Below are 23,288 nucleotides of genomic sequence, written 5' to 3'. Positions count from 1 at the left end.
CCCGTGGAGGAGTGAACAGTCGTCCGCTTCATTTGGCGTGAGAGAGAAAGGGAGCGCATCGGAGAGTTGCCCGTAGGGCTCGCCGCTGTGGGTGTTAAGGTGATACTGTAGCCCCTAAACACTAAACAATGTTAGGGGAGGGGAGGGGAAGGAGGCCGCGCTCTAGAGAGTCTTAGAAACAGAACAAAACCCTCGTGTCTGTTCAGCGATCCTATAGCTCCCAGCTCCCAACATTTTCCCCGCGCTCTCCGCCACGTCACCGATCCGTGCCAAGAGCCGCCGCCATATCCCTCCCTTCTGATCCCAATCCAACGCTCCAGGCTCACAGTCCCACGGATCGAGGCCGAAATCACCTCCCGCTCGGCACTGCTCAAAACTTCCGCGTTCCCTCCCAAACCCCACCGATAAATACTCCTCCAACCCCGAATCTTAACCATCGCACAAATCCTCTTCCTCGAGTTCTCCTCAACCAAATTCAAAGTCACAGCGGCGAAACTCTCGGCGATGTCTGGCCGCGGCAAGGGCGGGAAGGGTCTGGGCAAGGGCGGCGCCAAGCGCCACCGCAAGGTGCTGCGTGACAACATCCAGGGCATCACCAAGCCGGCGATCCGCAGGTTGGCGAGGAGGGGCGGCGTCAAGCGCATCTCCGGGCTCATCTACGAGGAGACCCGCGGCGTGCTCAAGATCTTCCTCGAGAACGTCATCCGCGACGCCGTCACCTACACCGAGCACGCCCGCCGCAAGACTGTGACCGCCATGGACGTTGTCTACGCTCTCAAGCGCCAGGGCCGCACCCTCTACGGTTTCGGCGGTTAGGTCGCCCCTCTCCCGGTGGCGAATTACGTGGTGGCGGTGGCGGTCGTGTTGTGTTCTTGGTCTAGTTAGTCTGTGTTGTCTTTATCGGTGCTGTTTTCTGTGGTGGTTGTACTGCATCGTTCTAGTTTCTAGTCCATGTGCTGTAATATCTCGCTGCTGTAATCAATGGAATGTCCTCGTTTCAAGCCTCATGACATATCGCTCTTTTGTAAACCTGCAAGAATTCCGTGCACTACGCATCTGTTTCGTTGTGCAAGAGCTCAGATCTGCTTTTGAGACAACTAATGACATTAGGGATACGCGAGTATGAAAATCGGAAAACAGTGACATGTTTTCAGTAAATTCAATGTATACACATCTTCATAGTAATAGCTGACAGAGCAAAGTGTTCATGTGGTTTGCTGTGCATAATGCAATTTTTACAATTAGCGAAGAGAAAATGGAAGGGTAATCACTCATGTGCCTTTTTCCTGGAGAATGAGACCGATACCCTTGATGTTTGAGTGCCATGTGCAAATACCAAATACACCTGGAGCATTTTTTTTAAGAAACACTGTAGTGGCTCTACCGTTTCAATATAGTAGAATAGAAGAATGTGCAGATACAAAAAAAGAGATAGGAGGAGGGGGTATTATGGTTGATGAGATAAAAAGGATCTAAATTACAGAGTTGTTGTAGAAGCCAACCGAAATGAGTAGATCTCCTTTTGGATTTGTGAGACCAGCACGTGAAATACTTGTTACTTGGATCGAAAAACCCTACAACATCGCTCTTTTCAAACATTCAATAGAGTGTAGATCATTACTTTGAGTTGATGTGTGTCTTGCGTTGACCGGACACAATGCCTGCCACCAATGCAATATTCCATGTGGCACTTGTGATGACAGATTAAGATGGAAACGATTTGCTATTAGCTGTCAGCACCGGAGGGCGTAACTGCAAGATGCCATCAAGTGTATATGATATTCAAGATCATTTTGGTAGAGGGTGCAGGTAAGGATGGTGTGTCCCCATGCCTGACAATTTTATCCACAGTAGTGAGTCGACCCTGTAAGCACCCAGAGAAAAATCTTGCATTTATATAGCACCTTTGTCTTCCAAATCTTCATCCAATTGTGCTTATTCATGCTACCGAAGAATTGGACTTGATACGCCGAACTAGGGGCAGAGCCACGTAGAAATTAGGGGGTGCACATGCACCCACGAGAAATTGGAAATCTAGTGGTTTGGACCAAAATTTCACCATATATATACCACCTGTAAATTTTTATCATGCACCCTCAAGGTATATGCACCCTCTCCTAATTTACTCTAGCTTCACCATTGCGCCGAACTAGCTGTGTAGCAATTGGTTTTCACAAAATTCCATGTAACGGTGTCCTGTTGGTCAGTTAACTGAACATACCTTACAGCAAGCCACAGGTGAAGGAACTGACGAGCATGGTCATTAGTAGTAAGACGTTGCAGACCCACCATCCACCTGTTCGTGGCAAGGACATTTTTTACTGAGTGATTCTTCCTCCTTGCAAGCCTGAAACAGCAAGAGGTGATGTCCATAGGTGATGTACCATTAATCCACCTATCCTTCCACAAATTTATCCTTTTCCCATTTCCTAGAGTGAGATCTGTACATGTCCGGAAGAGTGCCAATTCAGCTTCGGTGGCAGCATGAGGTATAGTGGCCCATGGTTTGCCTATGTCAGCCCATTTATACCAAAGCCATCGAAGTCTGAGGGCTCTGTTGAAGCGGGGTAGATGCATAACTCCAAGCCCTCCTAATTTCTTTGGTCGACAGACTTTGTCCCAGATCACCGGGTAGTGGCCTCTCATATGATCATCATTGCTCTTGAATAGGAAATTCCTCCTCAAGCGGTCAACCTTATTGATTGCCCAATTAGACAAATTCACAGAGGTCATCCAGTATACTGGTATTGCAGATAGAATTGAGTTTACTAGAACTTGTTTCCTTGCCCGGTTCAGTAGTCTCCCCTTCCACCCAACAAGCCTATGTGCAATCTTGTCGACCACAAGCTGTTCGTAGGCACGAGTGACTTGACCAAAATGCAGAGGCATACCAAGGTAAGTAGCTGGGAAAAACCCACCTATCCTTGAAACTATTGGGCCACCGAGTGTAGCACCTGCTGATCTGCCTGTATGCTGAATAAAGTGGATTTTGCCATATTCATGTTTAAACGCGTTGCCTTGCCGAAGTGTATTAGGATTTGCTGCACATTTCTCACATCCGGAATCGTCGGTTTTAAGGAAAGGGCATCATCATCAGCATAGAGACTAGTACGAACTATGATTTGGTTAGGCTGCACCGGTGTAAGCAAATGATGATCAGTGACAACATCTAGTAACCGCTGGAATGGGTCCATAGCCAATATGAATAACATAGGCGACAAGGGGTCACCTTGCGTGAGACCAGAGTGGTGCCTGATTGGTTTTCCCGTTATCCCATTCATAACAATCTTCGAGGTTGTAGATCCCAGAGCAAGCACAATAAATCCCTCCATCTCTGTCCAAAGCCCAAATGTTGCATTAGCTCCAGCATGTAGTCCCATCTCACGCTATCAAAAGCTTTAGAAATATCTAGTTTCATAAATGGCTTGTTACTTTGGAGTGAAATGTTAGACCTACTTTTGCTCAGTTCTGGACATGGGTTACCTGGTGATTACAAAGAGGCAAAGGGTTTTACGGGGTGGGTTGTTCGACCGCGTTTTGTTCGGCAACATGGATGACCACAAACTCCATCTGTTTGGAGGAGAAAAGAACAAAGTACCTGCAAAGATATTATTTTACATTTCTTCTCTGTTATTTTATTGGGCAGCCTTACAGAAGGAAGGCGCAGCATCGCAATCGGAGCAGCCTTACGGGTTTTTGGTGTTTGAAACGCTCGTGTGGTTTATTTGCCACTCTGGACCTGTAGTAACCAGTTCTAATAAGTTTGTTTATGGTTTTCTTCTTGATCTTATCAGTCGAGCCATCGGTTATACCCAGTTTGGCGTTCCGGTAAGCTCGTTTTGCCAGTTTTCTGAATCCCTTGTGTTCAGTACAATCTGGTTCAGGGTTACTGGTAGTGGTTTGCACGGTCAGAGTACTAAACTTCTGTAATTTCGTTGCTTTTAATCAATGAAATTCGCTTCGTCCGGGTTGGAAATTTTTACTTGCTTAATTATTCAGAGCTAGTGTTTGCCAGATAATTAGTGACTTAACTAAACTATGTTTTGCCGTTGGGTTATATTTGGGATTGTCATATCCTGATTCGAGGCTTGATATAATTAATAAAGTACTCATACAAAAAAAGTTGCATCGAAAAAACCTTTAGGTTAAACGTGTTTAACACAGAGCAATCTTAAGATGAGTGACAAAGTCTTCTCGGTACTACATAAATGAGGACAAAGTATATATAAAATATTCGTGTTGGTATATGAGAATAATATATGGTTTAAAAGGACTGATAGGAGTAATTACCGCCAGTCTATCGGGAGTGGACATGGTGTTATAGGGATACAAGCAAGTTAATTTTGATGAAAAATTTTAGTCACCTTGATCCCATATCTTAGTATGTACGCCCATATAATCTAGCTTAATAATCATCAGCGGAGTACAACCAGGATACGGAGATCCTATCAGCTAGTGCTTGCCAAAGCAACCAGAAGGCCTCGCAACTACAAACGTGCAGTAAACAGCAAGTGCTAGCAGACATAAGGATTTATCCTAGTGGCAAATTCACAGGCGAGCAAATAAAGACATGGTAGTCGAGTTTCACCTCCCATATAGATTCATCAAGTAAAGTCCCAGCTTTAGAAGATCAGCAATGAAAAAACATTAGCTAGCAATATCCTATAGATATTTACCGATGTGAAACTTATTCTTCAGGAGAGCTGGGGAAACGAGAAATAGAGTAGCCAGACATTGCCAGAACGAATTGTGATTCCAATGTGGCCAGATGTTAATAGAAGCAAAGATGCCGTACTACGCGCTAGTAACACCAATAGAATAAGAAAACTACAGAAGGCCAGTTTGATCTAATGTTACATCAAAATGACAGAAATTTAGGCAACACAAGGTTACTGTATCAAGTAATGTCGTTCATCCCTGAAAAGCTGGAGCGTGCCCCCGCATCAACGAACCCACGGACCGAGAGTTCAGGAACAGAGGTCGAGGAAGAATGCTCCGCCCGCAGTTCATGGTCTATGAAGACGACGACAACTGTTATGTCGTCGTGGAAGTAGCGCCGGACTCCTTTTTCGAGCTTCTTAATATCGCCATACCTCATTTCCCTCTTCCTCGCAGCTTCTTTTAGAGCTGTTTGTACCAATCTCCTTGCAACACCCTACAAAAACAAGGAAAACCCATTTCAGCGTTGCCGCAACAGGAATGCTATCATCAGCAAGAGCGATATGAGAAGAGTTGCCAGTTCAAGACAAAATGCAGCGAGAAAGAAGAAAACCATACTTCTCGTGGACTATTGTGGACAATTTCAACAGCTTGCTGGTTTGAGAGGTGCTCCCATAGTCCATCCGATGCAAAGATCAAAAAACGGTCTTGCGAACCAAGAATTCTTGAAGATATAGATGGTTCTGACGTCAGAACAGGCCGGCGGAGAGGTTCCGAGAGGTGGAAACGAGCTGTGGATGGATCAACAGCGAATTCTCGCTTCTTCAAGTATGCATCACCTATAGACCTTGAAACCTAAGTAGATCCGAAAGAAAGAAAAATGTTTGAAGAAGTTTTCAGCATAGTGGTCGGGTCTTAGATGGCATCACACGAGAGTACTATCAAACACAGCGCTACAATTCTGAAGATTATCATTACTTTTCTGTTGTCATACCTAGCAATTTTATTTACTGATTTTCTGTTATCAAGAGTGTGACGTTAGCTCTTTCCAACCATTATGATAACAAGCTTACCATTTACTTCTGTTCCACTATTTTATCAAGCACTAATCACCAAAAGAAATTGGCTGCCTACCTGTATGATGCCTTTGATGCGCCACACACCATTCTTCAGAACAACGATTTGCGAATCATCAGGATGAAGAGACCTAAGCTCCTGCCTAATCTCTTCCATGCTAGCATTGTGGTCCCTTGTTAACTGTTCAGCAAAAATCCTGTTTGCTCCATCCAAACAACCAACAACCGCCCGAGAATCACCAAGATTGGCCAGGTAGAGTGTCCCTCTCCATATGATACCAACCAGACAGCAAGATCCAATAGTAGCCATAGCAGGTTTTATCAAATGTGTCCTGCGCACAAGCGACAGGAAGCCTTCCTCTGTAGCAGAAAAGGCCTTTCGAACAACATCCTCAGACATTGTTCCATGTTCCTGTGCAAGACCTGTAAGTTAATACTACATGTTAGCATCAGAATATTTTCTTCCAGCTAAAAAGCAGAACAGGTGGACTGTCCGAAACGGCGAAACTCCTAATAGAGGAGGTGATCTCATCACTAAGGGTTAGTTTGGAAGTCCAAATACCGGAGGGACTAGAGGAGTTAAAATCCACTTCTTACTTAAAGGGAGATTTTAGCCCCTCCAATCACCTTCGATTTTGTGGCTCTAAAACTAGCCCTAAACATGACGCAAGCATGGAGTTCAATACATGAACCAGAACACTTTAAATACTGCGCCAACTATAATTACAATACATTTCTTGTATATCTCATGTGCCGGATTTTAAATTTGTCTATAGTGAGTTGTTGCTTGAAAAATGTTTATTAGCTCTTGTGAGTTGTCCTTTTAATTTTGTCTATAGTGAGTTGTTGCCTGAAAATTCTAAAAAAAACACTGAAATATAGCAACTCCCGACCCATAAGAAAAAAAAAACTTAGCCCATTTCATTCCTCCAATTAGATGGACAGAGGAAGTAGCTAAAAGATGCGGCCTGCCAATGAAATAGTAATTCCACTATTTGACATCTAGTACATCAAGATTCTTTTTTAAAATAATAACACATATTATCGCTGACATGACACATGCAGCTCTAAAAAAATATAACCAGTAAAGGCATCAAGCTAACCAACCCAAACAATTCAACGCTAATACAGTACAGTACAATCGAACCAAAACAACCATTCTAAAAGCTAGAATCATACGGATAGTAAAATTTGTTGGAATCATATGGAGAGGTGTCACGTACGGACGATGTGCGCAGAAAGGTGGTTAGAGATGAAGCGGGACGCCTCGGCGCCCCCGTGGCCGTCGTAGACGCCGACGAAGGTGGCAGCGGCGGCCGTCTCCACCTGACTCTGGTCCTCCAACACGTCGTTGGCCTGCACGACGGCGAAGGAGAAGTCGCCCGCCGCGTGACGGGTGAGGTCCCGCGACCACAGCAGCTCGTCCGCGACGGCGTCGACGTCGGCGTCGGTGTCGGCGTCGTCCTCACCCTTCCTCGTAAGCGCGTACTTCCGGACCCGGTCCCAGCACGCGGACGCAATCCTCTCCAGCCACGGCCACATCCTTCATCTCCCTCCGGGCCTCGCTCCCGTGAGATACGTCCTCTTCCCCCTCCTCCGCGCTGATGTGGTTGTTGTCTTGCCTAGTAGCGCACACCAAGAATCACCCAATTCCCACCTGCAAAGCAGCAAAAGATCTTGACTTTTGCTTAGACACAGCAGCAATGCGGAGGAAGGGGGGCGTACGGTGGACGCAACAAAATTGCCTCCTGCTGTGAAGTGTTGGCTCACCTAAACAAGCGCAATTTGCACGGGAGAAACGGGAGGGCAAGCACCCCAGACCCAGAGGCGCCGCCCCCGCTGGTAGCAGGAAGCGGTGCCGGATTCTCCGGGCATACCAAACCCACCGGAGATTTAGGGCCCCGGCGCGAGACGCCTCGAGGACCGGACGACCGGTGCTCGGATCGCGCGATTCGCGAGGCTGGAGGTGGGAGGGAATCAGGGGAAGGAACGGGTCGTTCTGGTTGGCGGCGCTCGGACGCTCCGCACAGTGTGCATTTAGTGGGGGCCCCGTACCGATTTTATACAAGCGTTTGGCGGAAACAGCCCTGGGTTTGCGGGTATTTGGTGTAGAAGGACAGGTGCAGAAGTGGGTTGATAAAAAAAAGCAAGTAAAGCGCGGGGCTGATCGTGATTGGCTCATGAGGAGCCTTTGACCTCGCTTATCGTTCCTCTTTTTTCCCCCACTTATACGAAAATAATTAAAAAAAATTCATGGTTGAAGTTGAAGGTATGGATGAAACGGGCCTTTCAGTTTCAGGCCCTGTGAAATGCAACGCCAAAGGTCTTATCTCAGGCACCCAGGTCTCCGTCTCTTTGAATAAAAAAAAAACATGGAATGGAAACCTTTGGAAAATCCCTTGACGGATTACCGAGCAAGGTGATCAAGTGATTCCACCCCCTGTACAACTGCTGCAAAGTAAAAAAGCACAGGTCCAAGAAAGCCCAGGGCCAGGAGAAAAGCATGGGTCTGAAAGCAACGCTGACCCAACCAACCGTCCCACTTTCTTGGATCAGACAGTAACAAACGAGAGCATTTGCATTTGCAGAGCATTTCTTGGATCTGTATCACGAATTCACGATAAGAGCGTCGGACGAAAGAAAGAAAAAGGCAAGCGCTGGGAGGAAAAGGCAGCGGGCCCGCTGAAAGATGAGTCGAACAGTTCGCGTCACTGGGAACCTGTGACACCACGCCGTGCGCCCCGACCCGTCGCTCTTCTTTCTCGCCGATCGCATGCATGCCGGGCGGAGGTCACGCGTCCGTCCATCCGTCGCCTTTGTCCTTTAATGCGTGCCTTCCAGCCTCGCTGATGTTTACGGTCACCACGCCATTGCGACGATGGTCGTATACGTACGTACGTGGTGCAGCGCAGAGCAGAGACAGCGGAGGAGCAGCACCTGCAGATGGATGAACTTCTCAGTCGTCGTCGAGCAGTAGACGATCCCGTCTAGATCGATCGAGCCGGTCGGCATCCATGGTCATGAGCGCGTACTACGCCTGCTGCATGCCACTTGTATGCACAGCAGAGGCCCGGGCGACGACGTCGAGGAGAGGACTCGATCGCCGTGGCAACGCCACCACATGGATGGATCCGATCAGTCTGCCCATTTATTTGCCCGTGCGATCGATTAGATTACATGTGTATGTCTATAGGTCAACACCACACCCTGTCAATGTCAGCCAGCCTCCCAGCCACCCCAGCTTGACCACGTTCCTTCCGCCGGTCCCCACATGGGATCGGTGGATGGCTGCGCTGCGTGCAGGCAAGCCGTGCCTCCGCCCTCTTTTTAGTTGAGGATGGCCGCCTTTTCCCTGTCCAGCCAGCGTCGACTGGCGACGGAGAGCTGCACGCACACACGCACGCACGCACTGATCTGAATGGCCATGCATCCTGTTAAGGGCTTGTTCGGTTCTACCCCAATCCATATAGATTGAGGGGGATTGAGGGAGTTTCAATCCCTAATAAGTCAAAATCCCCTCCAATCTATATCAATCCCCTTCAATCCATATGGGTTGAAAATAACCGAACAAGCCCTAAGGATGGATGGAGTCATGGAGCTCGAAACCGGCCGGTGCTCCATTTTTTTTTTCTTAGTGCTACGCACAGTAAGTGCGGTCGGTGATGTCCAAGTCCGCTAGATATACTGTTTTGCTACACGGCTAGCTATCAGCTAGGTAATAAAAAACCTAATAAACTAGGGTTGTATCTAACGATTGACCATGATCTAATGGTCCAGTAGAATCGCTTACAAGTTTAGGCGATCTCTAGCTGCTTACACATCTATTTTCTATCTCATTTCCTATTTAAACTTCACTCTACTGCAGTCCACAGTTTAAAACAATATTTTGAATGACTATATATGCACACACGGTCTAACATTTAGGTGTACAACAGTTGTTCTCTTGTTAGAGATAATCTAAGATCTGACATTTTCTTCGAGGCTCAATAGGTCACAAACTCGATCATGGCATCCGGGATGAGTGAGAGCGACGCATCTTTTTCGGTGGCCATCTATCAAACGAAGGCTCGGGAGACGGCGGCAATTCCATGACTAGAGATGGAGATGGGCAGATGGCGTCTGTGGTTTCTGGCCGGAAGAGGAGCCGGGAGAAGGAACCGAGGAGATCATGCTCCAGCGCCCAGGCCACAGCGGAGCCGCCACCAGCCGGCCACAACTTTGGCGGTCCGGGAGCCGCCGAGAATAGCTGCCTCCTGCCTGGTTACTCGGTAGACAGCACGGGCAGGCCAGAGCCCGGAAGGCCTGCATTGCTGCAGATGGCCCAGTCGCCAAGCACGGGTGTGGCCGCAGGCCCAGCTCCGCAACCTGCAGGCGAACAATGCCTGCAAGCGTCCTGGATAGAAAGGTGGCTGTCTGACTGAGCTATTCTCTTTTCCTTTCCACTACAATTAATTTGTTGTTTACTTAATACTCCCTACCGTCTCTTATTAGTTGTTGTTTTGGACATTGTTTAAGTTAAATTTACAAAATTTTGATTATAAATAACTGTTTTGTTATTTATTTTTGAAACCTAATATTTATATGCACTGATTTATCTGAAATAGTAATTTTATAAAAGTATAAATATATTAAGAGTTTATTTTTTATTTTAAAAAACATTAGTCAAATTTCTATTTTGGAGACCGTGTCGTTGTTCTAAACGATAAATAATATGACACCAGAGAGTAGGTACTACCAAAGTATCCGATTTAGGTGAAGTCAAGAGCTACTATTATGTGTAGTAGGAATAACATGTTTCGAATTTGTTATATTCGGTTATGACATATGAGCATGCTATTCATTTGACTATTTCTCTAAAGATAGGACCCTGTTTTGTTTGGCCAAATTTGTCTTTGTTTATGGCTAAAATTGAAATTATTTTGTTCCCGTTTCCAAATGAATAAAGAATTCTGAGTCAAAATTAATTTCTCTTCTAATCTTGCTCCTAGCATCAAAAATATTGTAAGCTTAGTTTATGCTTAATCTACCACCTAGTGACTCTTAAATACTCAGGGATATGTTAAATATAGCTATTTTATGCATATATGCAAAAATGGATATTGGTAGTTGCTATGATATAAACATATGATGCTTTAAGCCTATGGGTGCTTGCTTCGTAATTGTCGGGGACCGTAATTAGGGGTACCCCTAAGACTTCTAATCTCAGCTGGTAACCTCCATCAGCACAAAGCTGCAAAGGCCTGATGGGTGCAATTCCGGTCAAGGCTCCGTCCACTCGAGGGACACGATCTCGCCTCGCCCGAGCCCAGCCTCGGACAGGAACGGTAGACCAAGGTGATAGTCGCCTAGAGGGGGGGTGAATAGGGCGAAACTGAAATTTACAAAAATAATCACAACTACAAGCCGGGTTAGCGTTAGAAATATCAACGAGTCCGCGAGAGAGGGCGCAAAACAAATCGCAAGCAAATAAGGAGAGTGACACGCGGATTTGTTTTACCGAGGTTCGGTTCTCGCAAACCTACTCCCCGTTGAGGAGGCCACAAAGGCCGGGTCTCTTTCAACCCTTCCCTCTCTCAAACGGTCCCTCGGACCGAGTGAGCTTTCCTTCTTCTCAATCAACCGGGAACAAAACTTCCCCACAAGGGCCACCACACAATCGGTGCCTCTTGCCTCGGTTACAATCGAGTGTTGATCACAAGAGCACAAGAGAAAGAAAGAATGCGATCCAAGCGCAAGAGCTCAAAAGAACACGGCAAATCTCTCTCGCTAGTCACTAAAGGCTTGAGTGGAATTGGAGAGGATTTGATCTCTTTGTATGTGTCTAGAATTGAATGCCTAGCTCTTGTAAGTGGTTAGAAGTTGGAAAACTTGGATACCATGAATGGTGGGGTGGTTGGGGTATTTATAGCCCCAACCACCAAATGTGGCCGTTGCTGGGAGCTCTCTGTTCGATGGCGCACCGGACAGTCCGGTGCACACCGGACAGTCCGGTGCCCCCTGCCACGTCATCGTTGCCGTTGGATTCTGACCGTTGGAGCTCTGACATGTGGCCCCGCCTGGATGTCCGGTGTACACCGGACATGAACTGTTCATTGTCCGGTGCATCGGTATGGGCGCGCCTGCCGACTGCGCGCGCAGAGCGCGCATTAAATGCGCTTGCAGGTGACCGTTGGCGCGGAAGTAGCCGTTGCTCCGTGGTTCACCGGACAGTCCGGTGCACACCGGACAGTCCGGTGAATTTTAGCGGAGCGGCTGCCGCGCGAACCCGAGGCTGGCGAGTTCCGGAGGCCGCGGTTCGTTGGCGCACCGGACATGTCCGGTGCACACCGGACAGTCCGGTGAATTATAGCGCGCCGGCCTCCGCGAATTCCCGAGGGCGAAGGGTTGAAGTCGAAGTCCTCTGGCGAAGGGTAGAAAACGAAGTCTACGGGCGCACCGGACACTGTCCGGTGCACACCGGACAGTCCGGTGCCTCCAGCCAGAGGTGCCCTCGGTTGCCTTATTGCTCCTTTGTTGAATCCAACACTTGGTCTTTTTATTGGCTAGATGTGAACCTTTTGCACCTGTATAACTTATACACTAGAGCAAACTAGTCAGTCCAATATTTGTGTTGGGCAATTCAACCACCAAAATTATTTAGGAACTAGGTGTAAGCCTAATTCCCTTTCAATCTCCCCCTTTTTGGTGATTGATGCCAACACAAACCAAAGCAAATATAGAAGTGCATAATTGAACTAGTTTACATAATGTAAGTGCAAAGGTTACTTGGAATTGAGCCAATATAACTACTTACAGGATATGCAAGGAATGTTTCTTTCTTATATAACATTTTGGACCACGTTTGCACCACATGTTTTGTTTTTGCAAATTCTTTTTGTAAATCCATTTCAAAGATCTTTTGCAAATAGTCAAAGGTACATGAATAAGAGTTTGCAAAGCATTTTCAAGATTTGAAATTGTCTCCCCCTATTTCAAATGCTTTTCCTTTGACTAAACAAAACTCCCCCTAAAAGAGATCCACCTCTTAGTGTTCAAGAGGGTTTTGATATACCATTTTTGAAATACTACTTTCTCCCCCTTTTGAACACAATAGGATACCAAATGATAAAGACTTTTGGAAAGCACTAAGTTTTTGAATTTGGTGGTGGTGGTGCGGTCCTTTTGCTTTGGGCTCATTTCTCCCCCTTTTTGGCATGAATCGCCAAAAACGGAATCATTAGAGCCCTCCTAAGTAATTTCTTCCCCTTTGGTCATAAGTAAATGAGTTAAGATTATACCAAAGACGAAATCCGGTCCTTTTGCTTTTGAGCTTTTACTCTCTCCTCCAAGGATGAAGTCCTTTTCTTTGATGCTCATTTCTCCCCAAGGAATAGAGAGTTGCTCGGAGTGATGGCGAAGCATGAGTTACGGAGTGGAAGCCTTTGTCTTCGCCGAAGACTCCAATTCCCTTTCAATATACCTATGACTTGGTTTGAAATAGACTTGAAAACACATTAGTCATAGCATATAAAGGAGATATGATCAAAGGTATTCAAATGAGCTATGTGTGCAAGCTTAGCAAAAGAAATTTCTAGAATCAAGAATATTGAGCTCATGCCTGAGTCTGGTAAAAGATTGTTCATCAAGTGGCTTGGTAAAGATATCGGCTAATTGATCTTTAGTATTAATGTAAGAAATCTCGATATCCCCCTTTTGTTGGTGATCCCTAAGAAAATGATACCGAATGGCTATGTGCTTAGTGCGGCTATGCTCGACGGGATTGTCGGCCATTTTGATTGCACTCTCATTATCACATAGCAAAGGGACTTTGGTTAATTTGTAACCGTAGTCCCGCAGGGTTTGCCTCATCCAAAGCAATTGCGCGCAACAATGTCCTGCGGCAATGTACTCGGCTTCGGCGGTGGAAAGAGCGACCGAATTTTGCTTCTTTGAAGCCCAAGACACCAAGGATCTTCCCAAGAACTGGCAAGTCCCTGATGTGCTCTTCCTATTAATTTTGCACCCCGCCCAATCGGCATCCGAATAACCAATCAAATCAAATGTGGATCCCCGAGGGTACCAAAGCCCAAACTTAGGGGTATAAGCCAAATATCTCAAGATTCGTTTTACGGCCGTAAGGTGGGATTCCTTAGGGTCGGATTGGAATCTTGCACACATGCAAACGGAAAGCATAATATCCGGTCGAGATGCACATAAATAAAGCAATGAACCAATCATCGACCGGTATACCTTTTGATCCACGGACTTACCTCCCGTGTCGAGGTCGAGATGCCCATTAGTTCCCATGGGTGTCTTGATGGGTTTGGCATCCTTCATCCCAAACTTAGCAAGAATGTCTTGAGTGTACTTCGTTTGGCTAATGAAGGTGCCCTCTTGGAGTTGCTTGACTTGGAATCCTAGAAAATACTTCAACTCCCCCATCATCGACATCTCGAATTTCTGTGTCATGATCCTACTAAACTCTTCACATGTAGACTCGTTAGTAGACCCAAATATAATATCATCAACATAAATTTGGCATACAAACAAGTCATTCTCAAGAGTTTTAGTAAAGAGTGTAGGATCGGCCTTGCCAACTTTGAAGTCATTAGCAATAAGGAAATCTCTTAGGCATTCATACCATGCTCTTGGGGCTTGCTTGAGCCCATAAAGCGCCTTAGAGAGCCTATAGACATGATTAGGATACTCACTGTCTTCAAAGCCGGGAGGTTGCTCAACATAGACCTCTTCCTTGATCGGTCCATTGAGGAAGGCACTTTTCACGTCCATTTGATAAAGCTTAAAGCCATGGTAAGTAGCATAGGCTAATAATATGCGAATTGACTCAAGCCTAGCTACGGGTGCATAGGTTTCACCGAAATCCAAACCTTCGACTTGGGAGTATCCTTTGGCCACAAGTCGAGCTTTGTTCCTTGTCACCACACCATGCTCATCTTGCTTGTTGCGGAAGACCCATTTGGTTCCTACAACATTTTGGTTAGGACGTGGAACTAAATGCCATACCTCATTCCTAGTGAAGTTGTTGAGCTCCTCTTGCATCGCCACCACCCAATCCGCATCTTGAAGTGCTTCCTCTACCCTGTGTGGCTCAATAGAGGAAACAAAAGAGTAATGTTCACAAAAATGAGCAACCCGAGATCGAGTAGTTACCCCCTTATGAATGTCGCCGAGGATGGTGTCGACGGGGTGATCTCGTTGGATTGCTTGGTGGACTCTTGGGTGTGGCGGTCTTGGTTCTTCCTCATCCTCCTTTTCTTGATCATTTGTATCTCCCCCTTGATCATTGCTATCATCTTGAGGTGGCTCGTCTTCTTGATTTTGCTCTTCATCATTTTGAGCCTCATCCTCATTTTGAGTTGGTGGAGATGCTTGCATGGAGGAGGATGGTTGATCTTGTGTACTTGGAGGCTCTTCGGATTCCTTAGGACACACATCCCCGATGGACATGTTCCTTAGCGCGATGCATGGAGCCTGTTCTTCACCTATCTCATCAAGATCAACTTGCTCTACTTGAGAGCCGTTAGTTTCATCAAACACAACGTCACAAGAGACTTCAACTAGTCCAGTGGACTTGTTAAAGACCCTATATGCCCTTGTGTTTGAGTCATAACCAAGTAAAAAGCCTTCTACAGTTTTAGGAGCAAATTTAGATTTTCTACCTCTTTTAATAAGAATGAAGCATTTGCTACCAAAAACTCTAAAATATGAAATGTTGGCCTTTTTACCGGTTAGGAGTTCATATGATGTCTTCTTGAGGATTCGGTGAAGATATAACCGGTTGATGGCGTAGCAGGCGGTGTTGACCGCTTCGGCCCAAAACCGGTCCGGTGTCTTGTACTCATCAAGCATGGTTCTTGCCATGTCCAAAAGAGTTCGATTCTTCCTTTCCACTACACCATTTTGTTGTGGCGTGTAGGGAGAAGAGAACTCATGCTTGATGCCCTCCTCCTCAAGGAAGCCTTCAATTTGAGAGTTCTTGAACTCCGTCCCGTTGTCGCTTCTAATTCTCTTGATCCTCAAGCCGAACTCATTTTGGGCCCGTCTCAAGAATCCCTTTAAGGTCTCTTGGTTTTGAGATTTTTCCTGCAAAAAGAATACCCAAGTGAAGCGAGAATAATCATCCACTATTACAAGACAATACTTACTCCCGCCGATGCTTATGTAAGCAATCGGGCCGAATAGATCCATGTGGAGTAGCTCAAGCGGCCTGTCGGTCGTCATGATGTTCTTGTGTGGGTGATGGACTCCAACTTGCTTCCCTGCCTGGCATGCGCTACAAATTCTGTCTTTCTCAAAATGAACATTTGTTAATCCTAAAATGTGCTCACCCTTTAGAAGCTTGTGAAGATTCTTCATCCCAACATGGGCTAGTCGGCGATGCCAGAGCCAACCCATGTTAGTCTTAGCAATTAAGCATGTGTCGAGTTCAGCTCTATTAAAATCCACTAAGTATAGCTGACCCTCTAACACACCCTTAAATGCTATTGAATCATCACTTCTTTTAAAGACAGTGACACCTATATCAGTAAAAAGACAGTTGTAGCCATTTGACATAATTGGGAAACAGAAAGCAAGTTGTAATCTAATGAATCAACAAGAAAAACATTGGAAATGGAATGGTCAGGTGAAATAGCAATTTTACCCAAACCTTTGACCAACCCTTGATTTCCATCCCCGAATGTGATAGCTCGTTGGGGATCTTTGTTTTTCTCATATGAGGAGAACATCTTCTTCTCCCCTGTCATGTGGTTTGTGCACCCGCTGTCGAGTATCCAACTTGAGCCCCCGGATGCATAAACCTACAAAACAATTTTAGTTCTTGACTTTAGGTACCCAAATGGTTTTGGGTCCTTTGGCATTAGACATAAGAACTTTGGGTACCCAAACACAAGTCTTTGAACCCTTGTGCTTGCCCCCAACATATTTGGCAACTACCTTGCCGGATTTGTTAGTCAATACATAAGATGCATCAAAAGTTTTAAATGAAATGGCATGATCATTTGATGCATTAGGAATTTTCTTCTTAGGCAACTTAGCATGGGTTGGTTGCCTAGAACTAGATGTCTCACCCTTATACATAAAAGCATGATTAGGGCCAGAGTGAGACTTCCTAGAATGAATCTTCCTAATTTTGCTCTTAGGATAGCCGGCAGGGTATAAAATGTAACCCTCGTTATCCTGAGGCATGGGAGCTTTGCCCTTAACAAAGTTAGACAAGTTCTTAGGAGGGGCATTAAGTTTGACATTGTCTCCCCTTTGGAAGCCAATGCCATCCTTGATGCCAGGGCGTCTCCCATTATAAAGCATGCTACGAGCAAATTTAAATTTCTCATTTTCTAAGTTGTGCTCGGCAATTTTAGCATCTAGTTTAGCTATATGATCATTTTGTTGCTTAATTAAAATCATGTGATCATGAATAGCATCAATATCAACATTTCTACATCTAGTACAAATAGATACATGCTCAACAATAGATGTAGAGGGTTTGCAAGATTTTAATTCTACAACCTTAGCATGCAGCATATCATTTTTAGTTCTAAGGTCGGAAATAGTAGCATTGCAAACATCAAAATTTTTAGCCTTAGCAATTAAATTTTCATTCTCTAATCTAAGGCTAGCAAGAGATGCATTCAATTCATCAATCTTAGCAAGCAAGTCAACGTTATCATCTCTAAGATTGGGAATTGAAACATTACAAACATGTGAATCAACCTTAGCATTTAAAATAGCATTTTCATTTCTAAGGTTGTCAATCATCTCACGGCAAGTGCTTAGCTCACTAGACAATTTTTCACATTTTTCAATTTGTAGAGCGTAAGCATTTTTAACCTTAACATGTTTCTTATTCTCCTTGATTAGGAAGTCCTCTTGGGAGTCCAAGAGATCATCCTTTTCATGGATGGCACTAATTAGTTCATTTAATTTTTCCTTTTGTTCCATGTTAAGGTTAGCAAAAAGAATGCGCAAGTTATCCTCCTCATTTTTATCATCATCCTCATCACTAGATGTTTCATATTTAGTGGAGGACCTTGATTTTACCTTCTTTTTGCCGTCCTTGGCCATGAGACACTTGTGGCCGACGTTGGGGAAGAGAAGGCCCTTGGTGACGGCGATGTTGGCGGCGTCCTCGTCGGAGGAGGAGTCGCTTGAGCTTTCGTCGGAGTCCCACTCCCGACAAACATGGGCATCGCCGCCCTTCTTCTTGTAATACTTCTTCTTCTCCTTTCTTCTTCCCTTCTTGTCGTCGCCCCTGTCACTGTCACTAGACATAGGACATTTTGCAATAAAGTGACCGGGCTTACCACACTTGTAGCAAACCTTCTTGGAACGGGGTTTGTAGTCCTTCCCCTTCCGTTGCTTGAGAATTTGCCGAAAGCTTTTGATGATTAGGGCCATCTCCTCGTTGTCGAGCTTGGAGGCGTCAATTGGTTGTCTATTTGGTGTAGACTCCTCCTTCTTCTCCTCTGTTGCCTTGAAGGCCACCGGTTGCGCCTCGGAGGTGGAAGGCTCGTCAAGCTCGTTGATCTTCTTGGAGCCCTTAATCATGCATTCAAAACTCACAAAATTCCCGATAACTTCCTCGGGGGTCATTAGTGGATATCTAGGATTCCCACGAATTAATTGTACTTGAGTGGGGTTAAGGAAAATAAGAGCTCTTAGAATAACCTTAACCACTTCGTGGTCATCCCATTTTGTGCTCCCGAGGTTGCGCACTTGGTTCACCAAGGTCTTGAGCCGGTTGTACATGTCTTGTGGCTCCTCCCCTTGGCGAAGACGGAAGCGACCGAGCTCCCCCTCGATCGTTTCCCGCTTGGTGATCTTGGTGAGTTCATCACCCTCGTGCGCCGTCTTGAGTAGGTCCCAAATCTCCTTGGCGTTCTTCAATCCTTGTACTTTGTTGTATTCCTCCTTGCTTAGGGAGGCAAGGAGGATGGTTGCGGCTTGGGAGTTGAAGTGCTCGATTTGGGCCACTTCGTCCGTGTCATAGTCCTCATCCCCTATTGATGGTACCTGTACACCATACTCAACAACATCCCATATTCTTTTGTGGAGAGAGGTTAGATGAAATCGCATCAAATTACTCCACATAGCATAATCTTCACCATTAAAAGTTGGTGGTTTGCCTAATGGGACGGAAAGTAAAGGTGTATGTTTAGGAATGCGAGGGTAGCGTAGGGGGATCTTACTATACTTCTTGCGCTCTTGGCGCTTAGAAGTGACGGAGGGCGCATCGGAGTCGGAGGTCGATGTTGATGAAGTGTCGGTCTCGTAGTAGACCACCTTCCTCATCCTCTTGTGCTTGTCGCCTTTCCGATGCGGCTTGTGGGAAGAAGATTTTTCCTTCTTCTCTTTGTGGTGAGAAGAAGATTTCTTCTCCTTCCCTTTGTTGGAGGAGCTCTTCTTCTTCTCCCTCCTTTTGGTGCGGGACTCTTCCGATGAAGTGCTCCCGTAGCTTGTAGTGGGCTTTTCGCCGGTCTCCATCTCCTTCTTGGCGTGATCTCCCGACATCACTTCGAGCGGTTAGGCTCTAATGAAGAACCTGGCTTTGATACCAATTGATAGTCGCCTAGAGGGGGGGTGAATAGGGCGAAACTGAAATTTACAAAAATAATCACAACTACAAGCCGGGTTAGCGTTAGAAATATCAACGAGTCCGCGAGAGAGGGCGCAAAACAAATCGCAAGCAAATAAGGAGAGTGACACGCGGATTTGTTTTACCGAGGTTCGGTTCTCGCAAACCTACTCCCCGTTGAGGAGGCCACAAAGGCCGGGTCTCTTTCAACCCTTCCCTCTCTCAAACGGTCCCTCGGACCGAGTGAGCTTTCCTTCTTCTCAATCAACCGGGAACAAAACTTCCCCGCAAGGGCCACCACACAATCGGTGCCTCTTGCCTCGGTTACAATCGAGTGTTGATCACAAGAGCACAAGAGAAAGAAAGAATGCGATCCAAGCGCAAGAGCTCAAAAGAACACGACAAATCTCTCTCGCTAGTCACTAAAGGCTTGAGTGGAATTGGAGAGGATTTGATCTCTTTGTATGTGTCTAGAATTGAATGCCTAGCTCTTGTAAGTGGTTAGAAGTTGGAAAACTTGGATACCATGAATGGTGGGGTGGTTGGGGTATTTATAGCCCCAACCACCAAATGTGGCCGTTGCTGGGAGCTCTCTGTTCGATGGCGCACCGGACAGTCCGGTGCACACCGGACAGTCCGGTGCCCCCTGCCACGTCATCGTTGCCGTTGGATTCTGACCGTTGGAGCTCTGACATGTGGCCCCGCCTGGATGTCCGGTGTACACCGGACATGAACTGTTCATTGTCCGGTGCATCGGTATGGGCGCGCCTGCCGACTGCGCGCGCAGAGCGCGCATTAAATGCGCTTGCAGGTGACCGTTGGCGCGGAAGTAGCCGTTGCTCCGTGGTTCACCGGACAGTCCGGTGCACACCGGACAGTCCGGTGAATTTTAGCGGAGCGGCTGCCGCGCGAACCCGAGGCTGGCGAGTTCCGGAGGCCGCGGTTCGTTGGCGCACCGGACATGTCCGGTGCACACCGGACAGTCCGGTGAATTATAGCGCGCCGGCCTCCGCGAATTCCCGAGGGCGAAGGGTTGAAGTCGAAGTCCTCTGGCGAAGGGTAGAAAACGAAGTCTACGGGCGCACCGGACACTGTCCGGTGCACACCGGACAGTCCGGTGCCTCCAGCCAGAGGTGCCCTCGGTTGCCTTATTGCTCCTTTGTTGAATCCAACACTTGGTCTTTTTATTGGCTAGATGTGAACCTTTTGCACCTGTATAACTTATACACTAGAGCAAACTAGTCAGTCCAATATTTGTGTTGGGCAATTCAACCACCAAAATTATTTAGGAACTAGGTGTAAGCCTAATTCCCTTTCACAAGGCAGATTCACGCCTCGCCCGAGGGCCCCCTCAAGCAACGGGCGCACCTTTGACTCGCCCGAGGCCCAGCTCGGGCAGGCTTCGCGGAGAAGCAACCTTGGCCAGATCGCCACGCCAACCGACCGTATCGCAGGAGCATTCAATGCAAGGATCGCCTGACACCTTATCCTGACGCACGCTCTACAGTCGACAAGGCCGAAGTGACCGCAATCACTTCGCCCCTCCACTGACTGACCTGACAGGAAAACAGCGCCGCCTGCGCTGCTCCGACTGCTGTGCCACCTGCCAGGGTGAGGCTGACAGCAGCCAAGTCCAGCCTCGGGCGCCATAGGAATCTCCGCCTCGCCCGACCCCAGAGCTCGGACTCGACCTCGCTCCAGAAGACAGTCTCCACCTCGCCCGACCCCAGGGCTCGGACTCGACCTCGCCTCGGACGACGGTCTCCGCCTCGCCCGACCCCAGGGCTCGGACTCTACCTCGACCTCGGAAGACGGTCTCCGCCTCGCCCGACCCCAGGGCTCAGACTCCACCTCGACCTCGGACGATGGTCTCTGCCTCGCCCGACCCTAGGGCTCGGACTCTACCTCGACCTCGGAAGACGGTCTCCGCCTCGCCCGACCCCAGGGCTCGGACTCAGCCTCGACCTCGGACGACGGTCTCCGCCTCGCCCGACCCCCGGGCTTGGACTCAGCCTCGACCTCGGAGGAGCCACCGCCTCGCCCGACCTCGGGCTCGGACCGACCACGTCGCAGGGGGGTACATCATTACCCTACCCCTAGCTAGCTCAGGCCACGAGGAACAAGACCGGCGTCCCATCTGGCTCGCCCCGGTAAAACAAGTAATGGTGGCATCCCGCGTGCTCCATGACGACGACGGTTCTCAGCCCCCTACGGAAGCAAGGATACGTCAGCAAGGATCCGACAGCCCCGACAGCTGTGCTTCTACAGGGCTCAAGCGCTCCTCCGACGGCCACGACGCCACATGAACATGGCTCCAACACCTCTCCGACAGCCACGTTGGCATGTACATGGGGCTCTGGCTCCCCTTCGCTAGACACGTTAGCACACTGCTACACCCCCCGTTGTACACCTGGACCCTCTCCTTACGTCTATAAAAGGAAGGTCCAGGGCCCTCGTACAAAAAAGGTGGCCGCGCGGGAGGACGGGCTGACGCGCAGTCTCACGCCCTCTCTCTCTCCCTCGCGAACGCTTGTAACCCCCTACTGCAAGCGCATCCGCCCTGGGCGCAGGACAACACGAGGCCACAGTTCCCCTTACTGTTTTCCCCCTTGTGTTCTGTCTCGCGCCGACCCATCTGGGCCAGGACACGCAGCGACAATTTACTCATCGGTCCAGGGACCCCCCAGGGTCGAAACGCCGACAGTTGGCGCGCCAGGTAGGGCCTGCTGCGTGTTGATGAACAGCTTCCCATCAAGCTCCAGATGGGGAGTCTCCAGCGACCTCTCCAACCCAGGACGAAGCTCCATTTCGGGAGTCTCGAGTTCATGTCCCTTGACGACAGCTACGACATGATACTCCTTCCTCCGCCGCGCGACAACGACAATGGCGGCCGTCAGCCCGCCCGCCGGCGGCGGAATCGACGACGTCTTCCCCGCGTGGCGGAAGAACAGCATCCGAGTCTGTCCCGTCACCTTCCCCGTCGACGGGGGAGGAGGCGGGGCAACCATGGCCAAGCAGGAGGCGGTGCCTCGTCGGCTGTCGAGCGAGTCGACGGTGTCGGCGCCCCAGCGGGGGACACGTCGGGCGTTGACCTCGCGTCTGAGACGAAGATGAGCGTCGTTTCCCCGCAACACGCCAACCTCAAGCAGATGAACGACGCCAGCACGCACGCGAAGGACTTGCTGGGCGTTAGCCTCGTACCTGAGATAACGGTGCAGTCCGTCCCCGACGCGACTTCGTCACCGTCCGTCGATCAAGAGGTACCGTCCGTTTCCCATCATGTGCCTTTTAGATTCAGCTTCGACCCACCAAGCGATCCCGCTTCGGTGGACGCTTTCATAAAGGCATATCCGAACCTTCCAGGGTACCATATGTGGTCAACCTGGGACAGATTGACGGCTATCTCGACCTACGGGCCCCTGGGTTCCGAGGAAGACGACGAGCCCGGCTCTGGTTGGGATTTCTCCGGGCTCGATAACTCTAGTGCCATGCGGGACTTCATGACCGCATGCGACTACTGCCTCTCCGGTTGCTCCGATGATAGCCACAGCCTCGGCAACGAGGACTGTGGCCCAAGTCGCGAATGTTTCCACGTCGATCTAGGGTGTCTCGACGAAGGCAACAACCTTGGTATGCCAGAGGACGGCGATCCCCCTGGGCCTGCGCCTCTCGTTGACATCCTTCGGGAGCTAGCTCTGGTCCCAGTCCCTGTAGGGGGTCAAGACACACAGCTTGAGCAAATCCGCGAGATGCAGGCCAGGCTCGACGAGGGAGCAGGACAACTTGTGCAGCTCCGGCAGAACATCGGGCAGGCCGAGCACCAGCCGGAGAAGCGCGTCATCTGGCCCAGAACGTCCAGTGCCGCATCACCGACAATGCCAGGGCAAGGCTGCCCCCGGCTTCCAGTGGGGTCGGCCAGAACCTGGCTGCAGCAGCAATACTACTCCGAGCGATGCCGGAACCATCCACCACCGAGGGAC

At 48.3% G+C, this 23,288-nt stretch overlaps 2 protein-coding genes across 3 annotated transcripts; one reads left to right on the top strand and one right to left on the bottom strand.

Annotated features, from left to right (window-relative positions):
- The first annotated feature begins 322 nt into the window (after positions 1 to 322).
- Positions 323 to 1,012, top strand: LOC103646024 (histone H4). Its single transcript, XM_008670763.3, has one exon. It carries the CDS (start codon positions 505 to 507, stop codon positions 814 to 816), a length of 312 nt encoding a protein of 103 aa, XP_008668985.1. The 5' UTR covers positions 323 to 504; the 3' UTR covers positions 817 to 1,012.
- A 3,625-nt stretch (positions 1,013 to 4,637) lies between these two features.
- LOC100382074 (putative protein phosphatase 2C 68) lies at positions 4,638 to 7,774 on the bottom strand. Of its 2 annotated transcripts, none has more exons than XM_020547845.2 (5): positions 7,506 to 7,774; positions 6,959 to 7,411; positions 5,794 to 6,158; positions 5,278 to 5,514; positions 4,638 to 5,155 (listed from the first exon to the last, which is right to left on the bottom strand). In XM_020547845.2, the coding sequence occupies exons 2-5, from the start codon at positions 7,275 to 7,277 to the stop codon at positions 4,898 to 4,900; spliced, it is 1,179 nt and encodes a 392-aa protein (XP_020403434.1). In that variant the 5' UTR covers positions 7,278 to 7,411; positions 7,506 to 7,774; the 3' UTR covers positions 4,638 to 4,897. The 2 variants fall into 2 exon arrangements, with proteins under 2 accessions (XP_020403434.1, NP_001168308.1); NM_001174837.1 differs by having other exon boundaries at positions 4,721 to 5,155; positions 6,959 to 7,392; positions 7,506 to 7,690.
- Between the last annotated feature and the right edge of the window lie 15,514 nt (positions 7,775 to 23,288).

The sequence above is a fragment of the Zea mays genome, chromosome 2 (genome assembly GCF_902167145.1).
Source record: "Zea mays cultivar B73 chromosome 2, Zm-B73-REFERENCE-NAM-5.0, whole genome shotgun sequence".
Classification (NCBI taxonomy): domain Eukaryota; kingdom Viridiplantae; phylum Streptophyta; class Magnoliopsida; order Poales; family Poaceae; genus Zea; species Zea mays.
Note: the sequence above shows the minus strand (reverse complement) of the source record. Positions and strands in the feature narration are given on the sequence as shown.